At 50.1% G+C, this 23,928-nt stretch overlaps 1 protein-coding gene across 2 annotated transcripts in view; it reads right to left on the minus strand.

Moving 5' to 3' along the window:
• LTF (lactotransferrin) overlaps positions 1-17,372 on the minus strand; it is a 33,775-nt gene extending 16,403 nt beyond the window's left edge. Inside the window, exons 1-10 of one of the 2 annotated variants that reach the window (XM_027522878.1) lie at positions 17,263-17,372; positions 16,945-17,147; positions 13,037-13,200; positions 9,953-10,061; positions 9,475-9,657; positions 8,711-8,858; positions 7,712-7,767; positions 2,183-2,361; positions 1,501-1,675; positions 821-975 (exon numbers count right to left, since the gene is read on the minus strand). In XM_027522878.1, coding sequence (XP_027378679.1) covers positions 821-975; positions 1,501-1,675; positions 2,183-2,361; positions 7,712-7,767; positions 8,711-8,858; positions 9,475-9,657; positions 9,953-10,061; positions 13,037-13,200; positions 16,945-16,987 — 1,212 coding nt within the window. In that variant the 5' untranslated portion in view covers positions 16,988-17,147; positions 17,263-17,372. Of the gene's footprint in view, positions 1-820; positions 976-1,500; positions 1,676-2,182; positions 2,362-7,711; positions 7,768-8,710; positions 8,859-9,474; positions 9,658-9,952; positions 10,062-13,036; positions 13,201-16,934; positions 17,148-17,262 lie in introns of those variants that run through there. The other variant, XM_027522879.1, reaches the window with a different exon arrangement.
• Between the last annotated feature and the right edge of the window lie 6,556 nt (positions 17,373-23,928).

Raw genomic sequence — 23,928 nt, forward strand, 5'->3', positions numbered from 1 at the left:
CCATCCATGGAATTTTCCAGGCAAGAGTACTGGCTGCTAAGTCACTTCAGTCATGTTCGACTCTGTGCAACCCCATAGACAGCAGCCCACCAGGCTCCCCTGTCCCTGGGATTCTCCAGGCAAGAACAGTCACTGAAATAATTTTTTAAAGTGTTTTCAAAGCATATGTCACATGGGAAAATAGCCAAGATATACTGTTAAGTGAAAAGGACTCAAAACAACATAAGCGGAACAATCTACCACTGTTCCGAGGCTAAACTGAGATGAATTGATGAGTCCTAGGGTGAGGAATTAGTGAAACTCTTAACTATGTGCTAGGTGCTTTCCTGCTGGCTCAGATGGTAAACAATCTGTCTGCAATGTGGGAGACTCGGATTCAAGCCCTGGTTCGGGAAGATCCCCTGGAGAAGGGCATGGCAACCCACTCCGGTATTCTTGCCTGGAGAATTCCATGGGCAGAGGAGGGCTACAGTCCATGGGGCCACAAGGGGTCAGACATGACTGAGTGACTAACACGCACTCAACTGTGGTAGCCCCGTGTGAGGCTCCATTGCTGTTTGGTTTTACATCACATCTTTCTAAATTTTCCAGATTACCTGCATTCATTGTGAGTTGTTCTTAAGATCAGAAGAGTGGGAAGTCCACAGCAGACACTCTGGAGGACAGAAAGCTCTGTCTGTCCCCACTCTGGGCAGGCAGCATGAGCAGCCCCTGCCCCCCTGGGGGCGGAGCACCGCTGAGCCCCTGCTCCCCTCCAACCAGATGCGGTGACCTGTGCCCCCCACCCGCACAGCTTGCAGGCCGGCAGCAGGCCCCCTACCAGCACCAGGACGATGCAATCGTCGGTGGTGGACGCCGTGGCACAGGTCACGTTCTGGCCGCTCTGCTGGCTCCACTGCTGGCACTTCTTCTGCTCCTCGGGTCCCACGGCACACCACACGACCCTGGTGTACCGCGCCTTCACCTCCTCCGCAGCTGCCCGGGGACACAGCGGTCAACAGGCTGTAACAACAGTGCAGCCTCCCCGTTCACCCCGAGTCCGCCTGAAGCCTCCAGCAGAAGAAGAGCCACAGCTGAGCTGGCCCAGGGTGGTATCGTGGCCAAGTTCAGGGCCCAGGGCTCTGGATTCATCCCAGAAGGGCCCTGGCTCTCTCGGGGTGTCTTCGTACCTCTCACTTCCCCAGAGGCAAACTGACTGCTCTACCAGGGCTGGGCAACCCGCCGCACACGGGGTCCTGCGCAGCGTTATCAGCAGGCGACGTGCTCCTTTGGAGACACCGGTCACCCGATTTGGTCCACAGAAGACGCTCACATTCGCGTCCCACCTACCATGGTGAAGACCTCCAGGGGCTGGAAAGTGACCAAGGGACAACTGCAGAGCAGGGCCAAGCTGTCTGTAGCGGGCGGGGGTGGAGGGTGGGGAGGTGCTCCCCGACGGCCTCAGCCAAGGCTCACCACCCACACCGGCCTGCCCTTAGGGCGGGCCTGGCCCTCACTCACTTTCCCTGAGGTTCTTCAAGGTGGTCAAGTAGCGGGAGCCCAGGTACAGCGCCGAATCTACCTTCGAGGGGATCCTCAAAAACCCAAGAGCAGAGTCTTTGAACAGCAGGTCCCTCTGGCCGGGTGGAGAGCCAAAGAGCTGGAAGCTCCGAGACTTGTTTTTTCCAAATTTCTCCTAATTAAGGGAAAGAGAATTATGATGTCAGTGGTAGACAGGAAACTGAAACACCAGGTTGAAACAGAGTATCTGCAACTCCGGGATGATTCTGAGAGCAGGAACCTGGGTTGACCTCCTCCTGTAGAGGATCTCACGGCCTCCCTGAGACATAGCTCAGTCATGGCTTTGTCTTTATGAAGTTGCTGGGGTCTGAGCACCTTAGAGTCTTGACAATATTGCATCACCCTCCACCTACTTCTGTTCCAGCTCGGGAGACACCGCCAGTGGGTCATGCTAGAGGAGGCGTTTGACAATATTGCATCACCCTCCACCTACTTCTGTTCCAGCTCGGGAGACACCGCCAGTGGGTCATGCTAGAGGAGGCGTCATTGTTTCAGCTGTATGGAGTACAGCCTAGACAGGCAGGCCACTGAATATTCCAGAGTGGCAGGAAGTTAGGGAAGGAAGGAAGGAAACCTCCCCACCACCAGACCCAAGCGGGTGGGGGTACTGAGGGTGGGGTACCTGCGCCTTGCTGAGAAGCTTCCAGATCAAGTCTTCCTTGCCATCCACACTTCGGGCCACGACAGCATGAGAAGGGACCTGGGCCAGGTGGCACTCCTTGAACGCATCCACTGGCGCCCGACTGTTGTTCAGGCAGAGAAGCTCATACTGGTCCCTGTCAGCCTTCTCTGGCAAGTTCTCTGGGGGAAGGGAGAGGTGGAGGAGAGGAGGGTCCAGATGAGCAGACCCCAGTCAGTAGCCATGAGCCATGGCCCTCCTCTCCCCATAGAATTTGAGCTGGAGGAGACATCTTATACAGTTGACAAAACTGGGGGTCAGAAGGGCAGTGGATTGCTCCAGAACATGCAGAAAAGTAAAGACAGTGCCCAGGAAGCCTTAAGGGCAAGCCCATGTTCCTCTGATTGGATCATACAGGCTCTGGGATTGTTGCACCTCTTGCCTGGCAAGCCAAGGAGGCTGAACCAGACCTGTCTGTTTGCATGACAACCCCACCTACAAAGGGACGCAGGATGGAAACAACCCAGAGACTGCTGCCTTAACCCACATCTCTAGAAAGAATAAAAATGGTAAAAATTTTAAAGCAAAAAATACAGTTGAATCATTTCTCAACACTAGGGTGTATCCAAAAAAGGGGGAAAGACAGTATGAGTGAGTCCATCCCGATTCGGAACTGTTGATCTATATCACATGTAAATTGCATCAGAATACATTAAGTAATGGAAACCGACCCAAGCTGTTTTATGAGCTTAGTATAATTTGGATCTCAAAATCAGAGAAAGAAGTACAGGAGGGAATAATTACAGACCTATTTTACTTATGAACATAAAAATCTAAAATAATTAGCTAACTCAATATAACAGAACATGTTTAAACTAATAGGTCAGACTCTTACATTTATCAGTTTATTCCATTCGCAAAAGAATGACTGAATGCCAAAGAAGCTAAAGACATTCATGACAAGAATGGATTAAAGGAAAACAATGAGATCATCTTAATAGCTACAGAGAAAAGCACTTATATGTTCAACATTTATTTGTGCTTTTTTTTTTCAGTTTTGGAAAACCAGTAATATAGAGAACTTGGCAAAGGTATTACACTTGATAAAGGCTAGTTATCAAAATATCTACAGCAAAATCATACTAAAAGAAGAAAATTTAAAGTCACTTCAAAATCAGGACCAAGGCAAAGATGTCAGTTGTCACATTGCCAACACAATACCAGACGACCTGTATTTCACAATTTACTAAAGAAGTGAGAGATATAAACACTGGAGGGAAAAAGACAAATTTTAATCATTGAAAAATGATGTAATCACCTACATAGAAAAGCCAGTGAAACCAAGAAAAAACTAATAGAACTAACAAGAAAGTCCAGCTAGGCAACACTACAAAAATCAAGTGTTACCCGCATTAGCAACAACAGAGCAGAAACTAATACAGAATATAATATACTATAATAGCAAGTAAAATCATTAAATAGCAGGTAATTGGCCTCATTGACTTCTCGGGTGGCTCAGTGGTAAAGAATGCGCCTGCCAATGCAGGAGATGCAGGAGACCTGGGTTCAATCCCTGAGTCAGGAAGATCCACAGGAGTAGGAAATGGCAACCCACTCCAGTATTCTTGTCTGGAGATCCCATAGACAGAGGAGCCCGGCCGCCTACAGTCTATAGGGTCACAAAGAGTCAGACACGACTGAGTGACTGCAATTAGTTTCATTAAACAATGCAGGAAAAAAAAAAAAATTCAGGAGGGAGCTCCCTGATGGTCTAGTAGTTAGGATTCATTGCTTTCACTGTGGTGGCCTGGGTTCAATCCCTAGTTAGGTAACTGAGATCCCATGAGCCTTTCTGCACAGCCAAAGTAAGACAATAACAAACAATGCAGGAGACTAAGAGAAAAAGGTTAAGTTCTATAAATTCTATTAAAAAACCTAAAAAGAGATGGGATCAAAAGGGAGAGATTTATTATGATTTAGGGAATAGAAAATTTGACATAAATAAATCAGTTTTTCATGGATCAATTTAAATTCAATACAATTCTACTTAAAGTATGATGTTTTAAACAATCAAGAAAATAATTCGAAAATCTTACTTAGAAAATAAATAGCAAACTGTTTGGGGATGGTTCTCTTTCTTTCTCTCCCTCCCACTTCCACCTCCATAAGCTATTAAGAATCACTACAAACCAGAAGAATAAAAGCAGAAAAATACAAATAGACCAGTGATACAAAGGAGTGTGAAGTCCAGTGGGCCTTAGGAGCACCACTACGAACAAAGCTAGTGGAGGTGATGGAATTCCAGTTGAGCTATTCCAAATCCTGAAAGATGATGCTGTGAAAGTGCTGCACTCAATATGCCAGCAAATTTGGAAGACTCAGCAGTGGCCACAGGACTGGAAAAGGTCAGTTTTCATTCCAATCCCAAAGAAAGGCAATGCCAAAGAATGCTTAAACTACCGCACAATTGCACTCATCTCACACGCTAGTAAAGTAATGTTCAAAATTCTCCAAGCCAGCCTTCAGCAATACGTGAACCGTGAACTTCCCAAGCTGGTTTTAGAAAAGGCAGGGGAACCAGAGATCAAATTGTCAACATCCAATGGATCATCAAAAAGCAAGAGAATTCCAGAAAAACATCTATTTCTGCTTTATTGGCTATGCCAAAGCCTTTGTGTGGATCACAATAAACTGGAAAATTCTGAAAGAGATGGGAATATCAGACCACTTGACCTGCCTCTTGAAAAATCTGTATGCAGGTCAGGAAGTAAGAGTTAGAACTGGACATGGAAAAACAGACTGATTCCAAATAGGAAAAGGAGTACGTCAAGGCTGTATATTGTCACCCTGTTTATTTAACTTATATTCAGAATACATCATGAGAAATGCTGGGCTGGAAGAGACACAAGCTGGAATCAAGATTGCTGGGAGAAATATCAATAACCTCAGATATGCAGATGACACCACCCTTATGGCAGAAAGTGAAGAGGAACTCAAAAGCCTCTTGATGAAAGTGAAAGTGGAGAGTGAAAAAGGTGGCTTAAAGCTCAACATTCAGAAAACGAAGATCATGGCATCTGGTCCCATCACTTCATGGCAAATAGATGGGGAAACAGTGGAAACAGTGTCAGACTTTATTTTTCTGGGCTCCAAAATCACTGCAGATGGTGACTGCAGCCATGAAATTAAAAGACGCTTACTCCTTGGAAGGAAAGTTATGACCAACCTAGATAGCATAATAAAAAGCAGAGACGTTATTTTGCCAACAAAGGTCCATCTAGTCAAGGCTACGGTTTTTCCAGTGGTCATGTATGGATGTGAGAGTTGGACTGTTAAGAAAGCTGAGCGCCAAAGAATTGATGCTTTTGAACTGCAGTGTTAGAGAAGACTCGTGAGAGTCCCTTGGACAGCAGGGAGATCCAACCAGTCCATCCTAAAGGAGATTAGTCCTGGGTGTTCATTGGAAGGACTGATGCTGAAGCTGAAACTCCAATACTTTGGCCACTTCATGCGAAGAGTTGACTCATTGGAAAAGACCCTGATACTGGGAGGGATTAGGGGCAGGAGGAGAAGGGGACAACAGAGGATGAGATGGCTGGATCGCGTCGCCAACTCAATGGACATGAGTTTGGGCAGGGAGGCCTGGCGTGCTGTGGTTCATGGGGTCGCAAAGAGTTGGACACGACTGAGCAACTGAACTGAACTGAACTGAGTGATACAAAATAGCTCAGAATCCATGATTATAAACAAGTTTTATGTATAAACGGCTCCACACAGCAGTAGGAAAAAGGTAGAATTTTGTACAGTCAGTATTGTAAGGAAAATGGTCTCACTATAAAGGGAGAGAATGCTGAAGTGGAATCCCTACCTAATTTCCTAGGTAGGGTACATATGAACAGACAAGGATGTGTTAGGGAGGGGAGTCTATAAATTGTATTGTAGAAAATCTTTATGATTTGGATGGAAAATAACATCATGGATGAGTGATCAACTAATAGCTCTGCTAGTAATTGATTTATTTTTCTTCAATAAAGTTGCATAAACCAATGAGTTAGCTGCCTGGATTAATCAGTATGGGAAACAATCTTTTGTAAACGCAAAGTTGTTTTTTGTGTATACTGTTGGGATTTGCCTCATTGTTTGATATCAAAGATGATGTAAAGTTCAAGAGAGTGAATATTTTGCCATGTTCAGTTAAAAGTGCGCAGTCTGTTACAGGTTGACACATCGGTTGACCTGATATATGCAGAATTAATAAGCTATTCAGATAGCGTAGCTTTAGTATGCTGCATATGATACTGGCAGCCTGGGAGTTCATAGATGGACTTGGGACCCAGCAGATTTGAAACATGTATATGGAGTTTAAGAAATTTATTTTCCAGGTGCAACCCCCATCTAACTAAATTTTTTCTTCACCTTGTTTGCTTGACAGCTGAAAAGACCATAACATGGGAGTAATAATGGGTCACAATTTACAAAATAAAGTACTGTTTTGGTGTGGGAGTTGTCATGAGGCTATGTTGAAGTGACTTTATGTGGGATATTGAGTTTTTTTAATGGATTGAATATCCATTAAAATGGATTTGTTCAGCCATTTACATTAATGAGCATTTAAATGCAACAGATACCATTTCAGGTGACTTAACATGAATGAATAAAAGTCAATGCTATTGGATTAAAAAATAAATAAATAAAAGACCCCAAAACATATGCCAGCAGGGCAAAAGTGACCAATTTGACTTTATCAATATCAAGGACTTCTGTTCAACAAACCTGTTACTGACAGATTTTTTTTTTTTTTTTTTTTTTACTGAGAAGAGATTTTCCTAAAGTCTAGAACCAACCATGGCGGGTTACCTAGAGAGGAGGAATGCCTCAGCTTGAATCAAAATCATGAAGAAACAGGCATGAAAATCAATAGAAAGATAGTCAAAGGTGAAAAAGGAAGAAAGGGAAGCCCAAACTACCAGCAAATATACTGAGATGATCAAACTCACCAGATGCCAGAGAAATGCAAGATAAACCAACACTGACGTATCTACCGCTTTACGACCGTGGATAATAAATGTGTTGTGTGCTCTCCACAGAGCACGTCTCAGTGTTAGAACCACTGAACCAGACAAGTACAGCACAACAACACGTAAATCTCTAAAACAGAATGCTGAGCGGGAAACCTTGATCACGTCATCATCAATAACGATCAATAAAACTTCTGTGAGCTTAGAATCCAGAAACACAGATCAGCCCCATACACTTTGCAAGACTACATCTGTCTCGGAGGACATGTGTCAGATACCTTGACATGGGCGTCTTTGATGCAGAAGAGAAAGATAGCGGGCACGGGAGTTTCAAAGAAAACTGATTGCTTAAAATATAAAAAACATAAAAATAAGAGCTGTGCTCTACAGAGAGCTTTGATAATCGTGTGCCAGGAAGTGAGGAGTCAAATTAGCTCACTACTTGGATTTACAATGAAATGAAAGGAAAGCAAAGCAAAGGAGGCAGTACCCGTGGCTTCTCTCCTCCCCTTACCAAACACTGTCGTCTCTTTAACAAAAGCCACGTCTCCAGCCCCGTCCTGCAGACACCTGTGGGATGAGAAAGCACCAGAAGGGTCAGCACAGAGCAGCCAGCCCGGCTTGTTCCTCGAGCCTGCCTGTGGAAAGGGGCCCTGGGGCTTGTCTTCTGTGGGCTCCTGACCTGCAGAGGACAGGTCTCTGAGGCTCTGGGGCCCCCACTGGAAAGGCATCAGAAGCCACCTGCAGATGGATTCTGAGGAAGAAAGAACCAGAGGATGCTGGCTAGAGACCCCCCACTTTTCCCTTTAAGGGTTGATTGAGAGGGCAAAACTTTGTCTTTCTCTGTAAAAGAGTTTCCAAGCCTCTGCACCAGAGGGTAAAAGCAGTACATGCGGCCACGTGGTTTTTTCCCCTCCCAGGGCTAAGTGGTAAACGTGCCCTGAGCAGCAGAGAATCGGGGAGGCCTTCCCCCCACACACAAAATGCCTGAGTCCGAGAGGCAGATGGGGTAAAAGGAGAAACATCAGCTTCAGTGCGAGGCTGGGGCGAAGGAGAGAGCTCCCCAGTGAGGCAGAGATCACTACCTCCCAGGGAGAGGGACCAGGCTGTCCGGCTGCCTGGCCAGGGGTCTGGGGCTGGTCTGCTCATGACAAGACTCCTTCAGTCCCTTGGTAGTTAGGGAGGGGACACCTGTCAGCAGGAGGAGCCCAGGACCGCAGAGGGACAAAGCCAGATTCAGGGATCTCTGGGGAGACATGAGGGGACGCTGACGAGGTAACTGTTTGCTGGGCTGGTGCAGAGGTGAGGGGGCCCTGCGGGGGGCTAGGGGACTGGAGGAGATCGTGCACTGGACAGAGCCCGCACCTTTTTCAGATTCAGTTTCTCTGCACAGGAGAACTGGACCTCCTCCATGGTCCCCACTAGCTCACTGAGCTCTATTTGGGCCCAGAGAAAGGGCCTCCTAGCCCAAGGACACGTGGGCCACTGGGGAGAAGAGGACAGTCTCACTTACTTGAAGGCACCAGAATAACCGAAGTATGGTTCCCGGGAGGAGCAGGCACACTGGTTCTCCCCCTCCCCCTTGCACAGTTGACACAGGTTGGGGTATGCTTGTCTATCAATGCAGGGAACACAGCTGGCAGAGAAGAATTTAGCCACAGCTGTTGAACAGAGAGAAATAAACCAGGGTGTGACCTCACCAGACCACAGCCAGTGGCACCCCCAGTGTTCCCTCCCCTCCACCCCCACCTGATAGCCTTTGCAAAGCCAGGAGCTCAGAAGATGTACAGTGGCTGAAACTAGACTCAGCTACCTGGAGAAGGCAACGGCCCCCCACTCCAGTACTCTTGCCTGGAAAATCCCATGAATGGAGGAGCCTGGTAGGCTGCAGTCCATGGGGTGGCTAAGAGTCGGACGTGACTGAGCGACTTCACTTTCACTTTTCACTTTCATGCATTGGAGAAGGAAATGGCAACCCACTCCAGCGTTCTTGCCTGGAGAATCCCAGGGACAGAGGAGCCTGGTAGGAAGCCGTCTATGGGGTCGCACAGAGTCGGACATGACTGAAGCGACTTAGCAGCAGCAGCAGACTCAGCTACCAACTCCCAGGGCTGCTGATACAGAAGACCCCATCCCCACAGGCTTCACAGTAGTTAACCTGACCCCTGCCTTGGATTCACCCCACATGCTCACCTGGGACACGCCGAAGTGGCTTGTGAAAGTGACACCGGAGTAGAGACCCCAGCCTGGGATCACCAGAACCCCGACGTGTCTTACCTCCCTGGAGGGGCTCGAGTGACTCTGTCCAGCTCAAGTACGGGCGAAGGATTCCCATAGGGATGACCCACCCAGCGGACCTGCCAAGGCCCGTATGGCAGGACTTCCGGCCTTGCAGCTGGTCCAGCTGAAAGTTGCTGCCCTTCTTCACGACGGCCACAGCATAATAGTGGGTTTGGGGAGCTGCAGAAGAGGCAGAGACAATAGAGAGTTCTTAGCCTGAACCAGAGAGAGAGAGAAACAGCCCTCCCTGAATGAGCCCCTAGTGGGAGGGGAATTCCATCTGGTCACTGCAGCCCAGCGCCTCCTCTGCTTCCCCAGTGCATTGGTGACCGGCCCAAAGAGCCCAGGGACATCATTCCCTGGACATGTGACACTGTCTGAGACCTCAGCTCTGTGCCTTGTCCACTCTGACCCCACAGAGCCCAGGGCCCAGGTCCAGGCCACCTCAACTTCTGGGTCCCCAGGGAGAACTCACACTCTTTCGTCCCATAGATCTCTGCTGCTACTGGCCGCAGTTTGTAGGGGTCCCGGCCCGCCTCAAACACCATGCCACCATCCAGGGTCACAGCATCCGCCTTTTTCTCCTGAAAACACAGGCCAGACCAGCTTCAGGAGAAAACCTACCCTAAGCCAGGCAAGTGAACCTCAGGATGTCAGAAGGCTCCATGGCTGGAAGGATCTTCCAGAGGGTCAGCTTCCAGTCACGTCCCACTCAGTTGCCATGAGAGGTGGTATGAGCCCAGAGCCCCTCTGGGTAATGAGCTCCAGCCCCTTTGCTGTAACTCCTGAGGTCACCAGGTGGCCACTTTTTCACAAGACATGCCTCAGATCACTCCGTGATGGCATCCTTTACCGTCTTTTATATTATAAATTTGGGGGATGGACATGGACACACTACTGTATCTTAAGCAGATAACCAACAAGGACCTACTGTGCAGCACAGGGAAGTCTGCCCAATGTTATACAGCAGCCTGGGTGGAGCATTTTGGGGGAGAGTGGACACCTGTATATGTATGGCTGAGTCCCTTTGCTGTTCCCCAGAAACTACCTCAACATTGTCAATCATCTATATTCCAATACAAAATTAAAAGTTCAGTAAAAACAAAAAGTTCCAGATGCTTCCCCCCTGTTTTTCCTCTATATTTAAGTTATTGTTTTTATTGAATACAAATTTCAACCATTAATATATCTTAAAGTTATCATCATCATAAACCATGTTCATCCTCTTTGGCATATTACTTCACCTATGCTTACTTATTTCTCATATTTGCAGCCTGGTAGAAATAATATTTTCCGAACTGCTTTATTCATCTAAAACTGCCTACATTTTCTCCTGTAGCAGCTTTATTGATTGTATTGACTTCATGATATTTTATCATAATGTGGCTCTTTCATAATTTATTAAGCTAAATTTGAAACATTCCCTCCAATGTTCACCACTTGGGCTCCTTCTAACTTTTTGCTGTTAAAATTACACTTGCATGGACAGCTTTGTCCTCTTAGATTTTTTCCCTTCTGATGACCTGGTGCCTTGGGATCGGCATCTGAGGGCAGGATCATCCAGACAATGGGCATTTTGTCTTCAAGGCCTTGGCTATCATTGCCATCCTGCTTTCCAGGCCATTCCTTTCCAATTTGAAATGCCACCTACCGTGAGGACCAGTCTCACTATAGAACCACCAGTGTGAGAGGCTTTCATTTTATTAAATGCTATCACTTAGAAAATTCAAGGGCTAACAAATTGCTTAGATTTGTATGTCTCTTGATTATTACGGGGAACATTTCATAGTATTTTTATTAATACTACCTCCATCTCCCCATATTGTTTTTCTTATGTGATCTTACATTTCTTATCAGTTGAATTAGTTCTTTATAGAATACTGTCACTTGTCAGAGCTGGTGCGTATTCACTCCAGTGCTTTCTAAATTTTTTTAATTGGAAGATAATTGCTTTACAATGCTGTCAAATGTTTTGCTTAAGTGTTTTTAATGGCTATAAATTAAAATTTTTAATCATTCATTTTACTTCGTCATTTAGTTCATTGCTTTTTTAAAAGCTAAGAGACTTCTCTTCCCTCCACAGTTCTGCTAATGAATCTACCTCTCTAGTTTTCAATAATACACATTTTTAAGCATTTAGTCTATCTCTATTTTGGTGTATGGTATGTAGTTGTTGTTGTATAGTCGCTCAGTCGTTCCAACTCTTTCCGACCCCATCGACTGGAGCCCACCAGGCTCCTCTGCCCGTGGGATTTCCCAGGCAAGAATACTTGAGTATTTCCTTCTCCAGGGGATCTTCCTGACCCAGCAATTGAATCCACATCTTCTGCATTGGTAGATGGATTCCTTACCACAGAATCACCAGGGAAGTCTGTGGTATGTAGTACTGATTTCAAAGGGAGCTCTTATTAAAAAGGCAGATTTTGACGTCTTATTCACAGATATGGAACAAGTTCGAATAGGGCCTACGAATCTGCATTTTAAGCCATCAGGAAATGCTGGTGGTAAAATAACAGTCTAAAACATTATTCAAACTAGATTTTTCCCTTAAGTACTGTTCCAATATGGAGAAGGAATGGCAACCCACTCCAGTGTTCGTGCCTGGAGAATCCAAGGGACGGGGGAGCCTGGTGGGCTGCCGTCTATGCGGTCGCACAGAGTCGGACACTACTGAAGCGACTTGGCAGCAGCAGCAGCACCTGTTCCAATAACCCTAGATATTAATGGGAACTTTACACACATTACCTACTTTGTGCTAAAATCACATACACATTACCATGCCACACGGCAGACACACAACATACTTGTCAAACAAATAAATAAAAATGATGGCAATAGATTTTACATCTGAAAAAAACAAAAGGAATCTGAAGTTATCCACAAGTCATGACTGCCTTTCCTTTCTCTCTCTGCTAACGTCTTAGACAAGTGTCTTTCCAGTGTGGCCTGGCAGGCCGTGCCCCAGCGTGTAATGTGCTGACTATGATGGGCTGGGCTGTTTCCTCTGCAAGTTCAGAGGTAATCTCTCTGGAGACTTTCTTTTAGAGTCACCTTGACTTTTGCCAGTGTTACATATTCACCCAATACAACTGCTCCTGTGACATCGTTGTGTGGTGGTGGTGGGTTAGTCACTCAGTCGTGCCCGACTCTTTGCAACAACATGGACTGTAGCCCACCAGGCTCCTCTGTCCATGGGATTCTCCAGGCAAGAATTCTGGAGTGCGTTGCCATTTCCTTCTCCAGGGGATCTTCCCAACCCAGGGATCGAACCCAGGTGTCCTGCATTGCAGGTGGATTCTTTACCATCTGAGCCACCATTGTTGCACCATCATTATTCTCAATTTGTGTGGTGATGCCAGTTTCCCTACAGATGGTTTTCAAATGTTAGAATGGCAATGTCTGCTTCCAAAATAACGCTGTGTCCTAGGAGAGAGGACAGCTCCCAACTTACAGGCGCTCGGGAAGAAGAGCAGAGGGGGGCAGGGCGAGCACATTTTCCATGGCACTTGGATCCCTTCCCTTTCAGTCTGGTCCCACCCAGCCTACGGCCTGGACTCACCGCGATGGCCCGGATACATTCCAAGGCAAAGGCCCTCCTCACACAGGTGATAGAGGGAGCACCCAGCTTCTTCATCCTCCACTGCCATCGGCGGCATTTGAACCACTCAGGTTGGGAGATGGTACACCATCGAACGTTTTTCCTCGGGGCAGCCAGACACAGTCCTGGGAGAAAGAGGCCAAAGAGTGAGGGCTCTATCACTGTCCGTGGAAGAGACGGCCTTGCCCTCTCAAGCAGGGGCCCTCCCCTTCCCTCTCCATTCTGTGGCTGAGTCAGGCCACTCTCCTCTGATGGAGGTGTTTCGCTAGCCTAATGACCACTCCATGCTGGCCAGAGGGCTGTTTGAGGACATGATCAGAGCCTCTGGAATCGTTTCCCTCCTCTGACTGACATACTTCCTACCCCCGACAAAAAGCCAGCAATGCTCCCTTGCATCAGCTAAGGGAGTTCTTCCACCTGCTTTGATCCCCTGGAACCTAGGAGGTAGGCAGAGAGAAAGTATTGCGTCTGTCTTTCTGGTGCGGAAGCTGACTCTCGAGGGTGGCTGAGTGACAGTCTGCTCAGCAGTGGCAACATCCAGCCTGGAATCCAGGTCCCTCTAGGTTGTTGAGGCTTCAGACATCTCCCCAGAGGATGCCAAGGGAATGAAGGAAAACACACCCCACCCCTTGTCGGGAGCTGAGCTGCCGTAGGTGTTGTACCAAATGGGTCAGTGTGCCTGAGTTACACCATTCACCACTGCACCGAAAAGAGGACTCTCAAGGAGGGATGGAAATGTTCTTAAATTGATTTACCACGATGGTTGTACCACTTGGTAAAGTTACTAAAAACCGCTGAATTGTGTACTTTGATGAGGTGAATTTTATGATAAGTAAAATATACATCAGTAAAACTGCTACCAAAAAAAAAAAAGCCTCTTGGTTGCAAAAGCCACTCCCCTTTTGGATGTGATTTGGTGGGGAAGGAGGCTGCATTCAGCTCTCTGCCACCATCCCAGGGAAATTTCTAGGGGTGTAATCTACCCTAGGAAGCCTTCCTGGATCTGTCCTGAAGTGAGAATCAGCACTATCCAATTTAGCCACTGGGATATAGCAGGGTTTCCTGGATGCCCTCTGTATACATGGCACTGGGTGATATGCAGAGGAGCGTGCAAGCAGATGGCAGCAGCCGTCTCATGGGAAGAGGCAAAAAGCCCCCAGGGATGCAACCAAGTATGATGAATGCCCTAGAAGAGAACAAGTGCCAAGCCAGGTGTGATGTCCCCATGACCTGAGCCAGTAATTGGGGCGGGGAGGCAATCCAAGAAGTGGGCGCAATGGGCCACGTGCACAGAGAGGTTGCAAGGCCAATCTGTGCCAGGTCTTTCCTCAGCCCTTCATGTGTTCTGTTCCCCCTCGATCCACCCAATCCCTTTTCATTGAGTTTTGCTGATATCCACATTTCCTAGGTGAGAAAATTGTGGCTTTAACTTATGGCTTGCCCAAGGCTTCACAACTAATAAGTCTGGATCCAGGATTTGAACCTAGGCACTCAGACACCAAGCGCCCTGCCTATGTAAGCTGACTGGGTAGAGACGGGGTGCCGTGGAGATGGTAAAGGGTTTGGGGGCAGGTCATGGAAAGCCTCCTGTGCTGGTCCTAGAAGGTCTTGTTCAGAAGCTGTGGAGCGGCGACTCACAGGAGGGCAGGGACAGGTGGGCTGAAACCTGGAAACCAGGCAGAAAAGCGTCAAGGAGGGAGAACACAGCAGAAATCGGGAGTTGGGGGGGGTCACAAGATGGGGGTGAAGGGAGAGAGCAAAACGAAGACCGTGTGTCAAGCTGGAGGGAAGGCATGAGCAGGGGCAGGAATAGGGAACCGGGGGACGAGCTTGTGTGCTCCCTTGGGAGGGGTGAACCAGGGAACTAAAGCACCACTGAGAGGTTTTCTGAGACGCACCGCCCCCAGCCCCCCAAACACCAGCGCTGGGTGCAGAACGCAGCGCTCTGCTCCTCCCCTCCACAGCTCCCAGCAGCCAGCTCTGAAGCTGTGTGTCTCTTTCACAAGAGGCCTGTATCCTGGCCCTGTATCCCCAGCCCCGCCTCTGATCTGTCTCAGTCACTCACATGCTGCCCACTTGAGTCTGGATGGCACCCTCCTGAAAGGACATGTGCTCAGATTCCTTCTGTGTGGACACACAGTGCCCGTCTCTCAAAGGCAGGGGCTGGGGTGGAGTTACTCTTCTCGGCCCACCCAGCCTCTTCCTGCCACGACACCCATGGGGAGCAGGGCAGGAACCCCCTAGGCCAGTGGCCGGTCCTTCCACTGGGTAGGACAAGGGATTCAGTGATACTTTGGGACGTTGGCCACCATCCCATGGACAGCAGGATTTAAACTGCAGACCTCAGTGGGGGTCAAGACAACCAAAGATTCAAGTGAGAATGGAACCCAGTGATGCAACTCTGAGCCAGATCCCAGACCACAGCCCATGACCACTTCTAAGAAAGCAAGGCTTCCTGCCCCTCCGGCCTCTCCTAGGTGGCCCCGACCCTGTGCTACGGGCCCAGCAGGCCACGGGTCAGGGAGCAGAAGGAAGGGTAGTCGTGAGCTGGTGGTCCTGGCCAGGTCCAGTCCTGCCTTAGAGAAGAGAGAAATAATCCACAGCCCTGGGGAGGATGAGATGGTTGGATGGCATCACCGACTCAATGGACATGAGTTTGGGCCAACTCCGGGAGATACCAAAGGACAGGGGATGCCTGGCATGCTGCAGTCCATGGGATTGCAGAGAGTTAGACATGACTGAGTGACTGAACAGCAACATGGGAGGGAAACTGGAGAAGAGGACCAGAAAAGAGGGACAGGTTAGGGAGCAAAAGCGCACAGTTATCCTCCAAACACCTCTTTTCATCCAGGAAGCTCCCAGCCCGGAGTAGATGCCGGAGGACAGAAGGAGGCTGCACTGAGCTGCTGGCGGGACAGGCTGCAGAGGGTGACACCTGGGCTTTCACTTGAGCCCTGCACACACCCCGTCTCACCGCTGACACTCTCCAGCCCTTGAGGCCACTGTCCTGGACCTTCCCCTCGGCTGCTGGAAGCCCGGCCCTCACATTTACATCACTAATGTCCAGCACAGGTGAGTGTTCTGAGCACTCCAGGAATCATTTCAGACACTTGAGGGGGTGGGGGGTGCGGTCAGAAGGAACGGTGGTTTAGTTCCTTCTGCTTAGTCCCCTTCTAGTCCAGGCACATTAAAAACCAGGCACCAGGCACTCCTCTCGCACCCTCTGACAGAAGGGGCCCAGCAGCAGGGTCTGTGCCCCCTACCCCTGCCCCTTTGCAGTGGGAGGGCTTGTGTGCGCCTCTGTCTACCAGGGCAGGCGGCCCAGCGGCCTCCTCACAGCCCTGTGGAAAAAGGGTTGAGCCATTTTTCAGTGAAGCTGAGGTTCAGAAATACTGTCTCTTGCCCAAGTTACACAGTTCTTACAGGAGCTGGAACCCCATCTGCAGTCTCCTGAGTGTCTTGGGCAAGTCACTCGCCCTCTCGGAATCTCATTACCACCCAGCCTCCCTCTGTATACTCCTGTCACCAGTGCTATGGGTAGGACAGAAGCGACAGGGACCGGGAAAGACCCTTGGGGAGCTCGGCAGCTCTGGGCACCGGACCCCGCCGGCTTCTCGGAACCCAGCTCCGGGCTCCTCCCCAGGCGAGTGGGCGGGATCCGCTCCGCTCCGCTCCCGGCGCCTCCTCTGCGGCAGGTGCCCGTGTCAAACTGCCTGCTGCGGGGACAAGGAGGCCCACACGGCGGGGAGCGAGGACCCAGACGCCTACACTGAGGGGTGAGGGGACTGGATGCTCCCACAGCGGGGCGTGGGGACCGGGACATCTACCTGGAGGGGCATGCTCCCGCCCCCACTCATACCTGCACTCACCAAGGGCTCCAAGGGACAGCAGGGCGGGGACGAAGAGCTTCATGGCTGGGGTCCTGGGGCGACTCCGGAACGAAGGCTCTGCCACCTGCGCTCGTTCTGCGTCCCTTTATCCAGTGCTCGGTGACCTCACGAGGTTTGCCCCGCCCTGTGGTCCTATAAGCGCCCCAGCCTCCCTCCTCCCCTCTCCCGAGGTCTGCTAGTTCCTAGAGGGGGAAAACCGGGGGGAAGGGGGAAGAGTGGGGGTGGAGACCGAGGGAGCGAGAAAGGTGCCCGGGCGGGGCTTGGCGCTCGGGGAGAGGATACCCAACCCACACCCACCTCTCAAGTTCCCCAGCGCTGCCTAGTTGGGGGATGCTCTTTCTTTCCCACTTGTCCGCAGCCCTTCGGGAGTGGCAGTCCCTGGGTTTTGTCCCCGCTCCGGTCTCAGTGCCTCCTAGAGAGCGGGATCCAGAGCAGGGGTCCTAGGGTGAATCTTTGCGGATCAGCTTGACTATAGAGAAGGTATCTAAAGTGCTTGGGAACCAGTTAAGACAGACGGAGACCCTTGCATCTGCACGCAGCAGCCAGCCTGGAGTTTTGAAAGAGGGCCCGCTGCCTGGCCCGGGGTCCACGGCAGCCTGGTCCAGCTGGCAGAGGCTGCCCAGAGTCTGACCCAGACTGCCCCTGGGGTCCTCCTGAGACTGCAATACAGCTCCCAGAAAACAGAACCAGAGGCCTAAGTGCCCAAAGGCTGTCTCCTGGTCCCTCATTTGCCAATGAAAAGGATATCCTACCCCTTGTGTTGTTTTGTGGCAATATGAGGTGGGAGACAGGAACCTCATTTTGATAAATGTCCTATTTTGTCCTCAGTACACAGGCTGACCCTGTTTCAGGAGGCTGGTTTTCAGTTCTAAAGCTAGAACTCTGCTCTGCATCCTTGAAGGACACTCCCTTGAAGCACAACAACTCCCACGCAGGGGTCTCCAGTGCAGCCCTGCTTATCGTTCACTGATTGCAAGCAAACTAAGTGTTCCCCAAGGGGTGGGGGAGGACTTCCCTGGCGCTTCCATTGCAGCATGTGTAGGTTCAGACCCATTTGGGGGAACTAAGATCCCATATGCTGTGAGGTGTGGCCAAAACGTTTAAAAAAAAGGGGGGGGCTGTCACATAGAGCATGGTGCTCTGGAACATACTGGGGGGCCCAGAGAGAAAGGGCCACCATGCAAGTACTGATGAGCACTTAGCTTCAGGAGATACTAAGTGAAGAAGTCAGGTACTAACAGTGAGAGAAATTCCCTCTGTGGGTTAGTCTAGACAGTATGTTATTCTGAAATCTGTCTGTCCTGAAAAGCTGGCCTTGATTCTTTGCTTAGACTACTGAGTACACAAAGGGTTTCCAGGAGCAGAGGGGCAACACCTCAGGAGGTGGCCCTGTTGGGGGTGGATATGCAGTGGGCGGCACTTGGCACCATGGCGAAGAAGAGCCAGCCCAAGTCTTGGAGGCCCTCGAGGAGGCTGTGGGGCCCCTCTATCCTGGGCGTGGATCTTGCCAAGGCACATGAGTGGAGTCTGACTAGGGATCCTGCTTGCTGGGCACAGGAGTGGGATCCAAGGTTCAGTGGGAGAATCACCAGTCAGCTTTTGGGGTGACGGATCCAGGGTCTCTCATGGTTTGGAAACACAGTGTTGCACCATTAAAAGTTGCTTTCATCAATAACTGCAATAAGCCATTACAAAAATAATGAAGTAACACAAAATTGACTAATTCTCAGGAGTGCTGAAGCATCTTTGTACCTAAATTAGCAACTTGGCTTTGCCCTTCCGTGATTATAAAAGAATTAAGACATGTCACAGCCCAGGTCTGTATCTCCAAGTGCAAATTAGAAAAAGGATGGGTTAGGAGGTAAGATGCCTGCAGATTCTCTCATGTCTGATACAGAGTTGGCAGGAACATAGAGAACCTGGGGCCACAACTGAGAGGCTGAGCTGAGGGATTGCCCTGGAGGCAGGATTGGAGTAAGCAGACTGTTTTCATGCTGTGTCTTCAAGGAATGTCCCAGCCTCAGGCCAACAGAACAGCCCCCAAGGCCATCTGAAGCTAACAAAGGAGGTGGGGCTGCCCAGAAGACAATGTTCCACGGATCTGTTATCAACATTCATTCATTCACCCATCCAAGCCAGAACTGGTGGGTGCCAAGAGGGACACAGAGAAGAGGGTCCCGTCCTGGCCCTAAGGAGCTGATGGCACACCGAGAGTGGGGTGGGCACAGGCCACGGAAGAGGCAAGGCAGCATAAATAGAGTGAGCGAGGGAGCCGAAGGAGGGCCATTTGACCGGTTTGCATCATCAGGAGCCCATAAGGCTTTGAAGAAGAGCATTTGACCTAGGTACCTGAAAGAAAGGTTACCTATCTACCAAGAGAACTTCAGGTAGAGGAAATAGCCAGGTAAAGGCTTGAGAACATGGATTCAGTGGCCTCAACGGACAACCAAAAGTTGCCCTAGGCTTTCCAACCTGGAATACATTGAAGGAGGATTCACAAAGTCATGTCCTCCATCCTGAGCTCCACGTCAGGTGTCTATCTGCCCCTTGCTGCGTGTCCTGCAGGCACTACAGTCAATGCATCAAAAATAGATCTCCTCTGCTCCCTCAAGCCCCACATTTCCTCTCGTACCTCCTACTGTGGTGGTGGTTTAGTCACTAAGTCATGTCCAACTCTTGCGATCCCATGGACTGCAGCCTGTCAGGCTCCTCTGTCCATGGGATTCTCCAGGCAAGAATACTGGAGTGGGTTGCCATTTCCTTCTCCAAGGGATCTTCCCGACCCAGAAATCGGACCCGGGTCTCCTGCATTGCAGGCAGATGATTTACCAACTGAGCTATGAGGGAATCCCTCCTACTACTTCCCACCAAATGAAGAGCCTTGGAGTTATCCTCAAATCCTCTGGCCAACGAGCCCTATATGTGTGCCGGGCACTTAATGATTAACATTGGTTGAATGGATGAGTGAATGAATGAGGAGGAGGGACAGTTCAGTTCAGTCCCTCAGTCGTGTCTGACTCTTTGCAATTCCATGAACCGCAGCACACCAGGCCTCCCTGTCCATCACCAACTCCCGGAGTCCAACCAAACCCAGATCCATCAAGTCGGTGATGCCATCCAACCAACTCATCCTCTGTCGTCCCCTTCTCCTCCTGCCTTCAATCTTTCCCAGCATCAGGGTCTTTTCCAATGAGTCAGCTCTTCGCATCAGGTGGCCAAAGTATTGGAGTTTCAGCGTCAGCATCAGTCCTTCCAATGAACACCCAGGACTGATCTCCTTTAGGATGGACTGGTTGGACCTCCTTGCAGTCCAAGGGACTCTCAAGAGTCTTCTCCAACACCACAGTTCAAAAGCATCAATTCTTTGGCGCTCAGCTTTCTTTATAGTCTAACTCTCACATCCATGCATGACCACTGGAAAAACCATAGCCTTGACTAGATGAACCTTTGTTGGCAAAGTAATGTCTCTGCTTTTCAATATGCTGTGTAGGTTGGCCATAGCTTTCCTTCCAAGGAGTAAGCATCTTTTAATTTCATGGCTGCAATCACCATCTGCAGTGATTTTGGAGCCCAGAAAAATACAGTCAGCCACTGTTTCCCCATCTATTTGCCATGAAGTGATGGGATCGGATGCCATGATCTTAGTTTTCTGAATGTTGAGCTTTAAGCCAACTTTTTCACTCTCCTCTTTAACTTTCATCAAGAGGCTCTTTAGTTCTTCACTTTCTGCCATAAGGGTGGTGTCATCTGCATATCTGAGGTTACTGATATTTCTCCCGGCAATCTTGATTCCAGCTTGTGCTTCTTCCGGCCCAGCGTTTCTCATGATGTACTCTGCATAGAAGTTAAATAAGCAGGGTGCCAATATACAGCCTTGACGTACTCCTTTTCCTATTTGGAACCAGTCTGTTGGAGGGACAGGAGGGCAGCAAAAGATCCTGCTTGTAATGTGTCAAATGTGAAAGACAATGAGGGCCAGGGCTGGCTATGACAGTCACCCCAGAGCCCTTGTGCCTGGAGCCATCAGTTTACCCATTAACTCAACATCCATATATGGGGTACCTCTGATGTGCCTGGAGCTGGACCAGATCTTGAAGAGCCTGCAGGGAAGTAGGATGCAGGTTTCCAGAAGCTGAGACAGTGGCAGAGCCTGAATATAAGGAACATAAAGAAGCTGGCTATGGTACAAACCCCTGTGTTACGGCAGGAGCTGGTGTTTAACAGGGCTTTCCAGGTGGTACAAGTGGTATAGAATCCACCTGCCAATGCAGGAGGCACAAGAGACGTAGCCTGTGAGGGAAGCTCTTCCCCCAGGATCCACCCTCTCTCCACCCCTGAAATTCACACAGTGACCCTCTGCCGTCCAAGCTAAGCCCTCCCCACAGATGGGCAAGTAAATCCCATGCCCTCTCTAGAGTCCTCCAGCTTCAACCGCCAAGAGGAGTATTGGAAAGAAATGAGGGAGCTGGGCAGAACTGGCTTCATATGGGATATAGGAAAACAGGAATTCCCACACATCCACTCAATGGGGGCTCCAGCCTGACTGACAGGAGACCCAGGCCTTGCTTCCTGCCCCTGCTAGTGAGGTCACTGGCTTGGTACAGAGCCACTTGTTAAGTACTGAGGGCTTTCATGGCGGGTTCCAAACCACTGGTAGCTTGGAATCAGTCATGGTGGGAATATTTATACCGTGGAAATTAGCGAATTCTAGATGTCTGGTCATTTTTCCCTCCAAGAGAGCCAGTTGACAGCAGACCTCTGCCTGTGCTGGTCATTATTTGGAAGAACACAGTGCCCATTGTTGTAATGGGTGTGTGTGGGGGGGAGTGTCATCCTAGCAGGGAGAAGATAATAGTGCCTAGCAGTTAGATGGCACCTTCTCCTCCAAAGAGCACTGTCAGTCACCTTGTCTCCTGTGACTCTAACAGAAACTCTGAGTTAAGAAAGTCACTGTTCCTGCTCTAAAATGAGGGAAACTGAGGGTCGCCTGTGGTCATGCAGTGAGTGAAAGATGGAGACCAAATTGTTAACCCTGTGTCTCCCATTAGGCCCACAGCCAGGCACGCTTTCTACCACTCGGCCAGAACTCTCTGAGAGCTCTGCATGTGAGACCAGGGCCCAGCGATGGCTTCTGCCCTCGATCTCAGTGGTGGTATTGGACCGTCCTGTGGACCATGAGTTTGCACAGGCTCCAGGAGTTGGTGATGGACAGGGAAGCCTGGCGTGCTGCAGTCCATGGGGTCACAAAGAGTCGGACACGACTGAGCGACTGAACTGAACTGGGGCCCAGGCACTGTCAGCCCCTTCACACATCAGCTGAGCTTCACAGAAGCACCGTGATTGCCTTATTGGTCTTCCTTCCAGACGTGGGGACTCTGGCAAAGCAGCTAGCTCGTCCACCATCCAGCTAGAAATCTGTCACTGATCCCTGCCCCCTGCCCCATGACCTCTTAATGGTTTGATCGTTCCTGTGCTGACCACCTTGAAGAGAGAGCAGAAAGTAAGCAAGAATGAGCAAGAGATGGATGGAGAGCTCCCAGCTTTCCCGCCAGTGCGATGACTGAGATTTCAGATCAGGTCTTCGCACTGGGCCCTTTCACAGAGCCCAAGGTCCCTGGGAGCCTTTGGACGTGCCTGTGGGTGCTGGGGGGTCATCAGGAGGAGGAGGGAGCTCAGAAGGGCAGTGGGCAGGAAAACCGGGCCTCTGTTAACTAACACGTTGTGTTGCCAATTGTTGCCCAATTTACAAAGAACCCACAGAGACAAAGAGCTTCTATTTCTGCGCACAGACCTCTTCCTCCTCCTCCCTGCCCCTCATCATAATCAGGACCCTCGGCCCGCATGGACCCTCTCCTCTCAGGGCCAAGCCCTCCCGGGGCAGACACCCCACAGACCTGCTGAACAACAGTCTCCCCAGCAGTCAAAGGGGCAGTGGAAACACCCCAGGTTTACCCAGCTGCAAAGTTTCAATTTTGGCACCCCACATTCCTGGCAACAATCGGATTCCATGAGCACCTAACCATGGTATCCACCGAGGTGAGAATGTGCAGCATGCCAGGCCCAGGGAGAGTCCCCCAGGAAGGTGCCAGTCAAGGGCAGCCTGGAGGAAGCTGGGGGCTGGCCCCTGGCCAGCCACGCAAATGTCTTCCCAGAAGGAATGAGCCCCTTGCCCAGGGAAACCCCCAAGCAGGAAGCACCTGAGCCCTGGGGGCCCTTCTGCTGCCCCTCCCAGGGCCGCATTCGGGCAGGGAGGGGGCCTGCTCTCTGGCCTTCAGCAAGTCAGCTCAGGAGGCCTCTGTGTCTGCCGCCTGCACCCCATGGAGAGAGGTTAGGATGGCCTTCACCGAGAAGCAGCTGGAGACGCACACTCAGAGCTCCTCCAGGCTGGGAGTGCCCAGCACCCAGACCGCTGCTCCACACAGCCTTCCCTTCCTCATCCCTCCATTCATTTCTTCCCTGGACAGCCTGGCATGCTGGAGGGCACAGGGGAGATGCGGTTAGAAACTCAAGAGATGGGCTTGGACGTGGAGTTCCCACCTGCTCCAGCCTAAACTGCCACCTGGTCCTGGGCCATCTCTCAACCTGCCTAAGCCTCAGTTTCCCCAGATGTATAAAAAAAAAAGGACACAGATAATATCAGTTCCTGAAGTGGGCAGAGTTCAGACCTGATGTTTGAGATGTTTACAAAGGCTCAGAACAGGCGAGCTATTGTCCATATTTACAGACACTCAGCAGCCCCGGCCACGTGGGGCTTAGCTAAACAGAGGTAACAAGGGAAGTAGAAATGGCCTCTGGGGGCACCGGGCCCGGCGGGAGGGGCTGTGTGTGCTGAGAGGTGCACACACACAGGTGTCACAGGGAGCCTTGACAGACACGGGAACAGCCCACCTAGGGTGCGCCCAGGCGCCTCATTTTCTAGAGTGTTCAGTCCTGCCCTGCCCTGCTCTCTGGCCCCTTCTCCAT

The sequence above is a fragment of the Bos indicus x Bos taurus genome, chromosome 22, assembly GCF_003369695.1.
Source record: "Bos indicus x Bos taurus breed Angus x Brahman F1 hybrid chromosome 22, Bos_hybrid_MaternalHap_v2.0, whole genome shotgun sequence".
Taxonomy (NCBI): domain Eukaryota; kingdom Metazoa; phylum Chordata; class Mammalia; order Artiodactyla; family Bovidae; genus Bos; species Bos indicus x Bos taurus.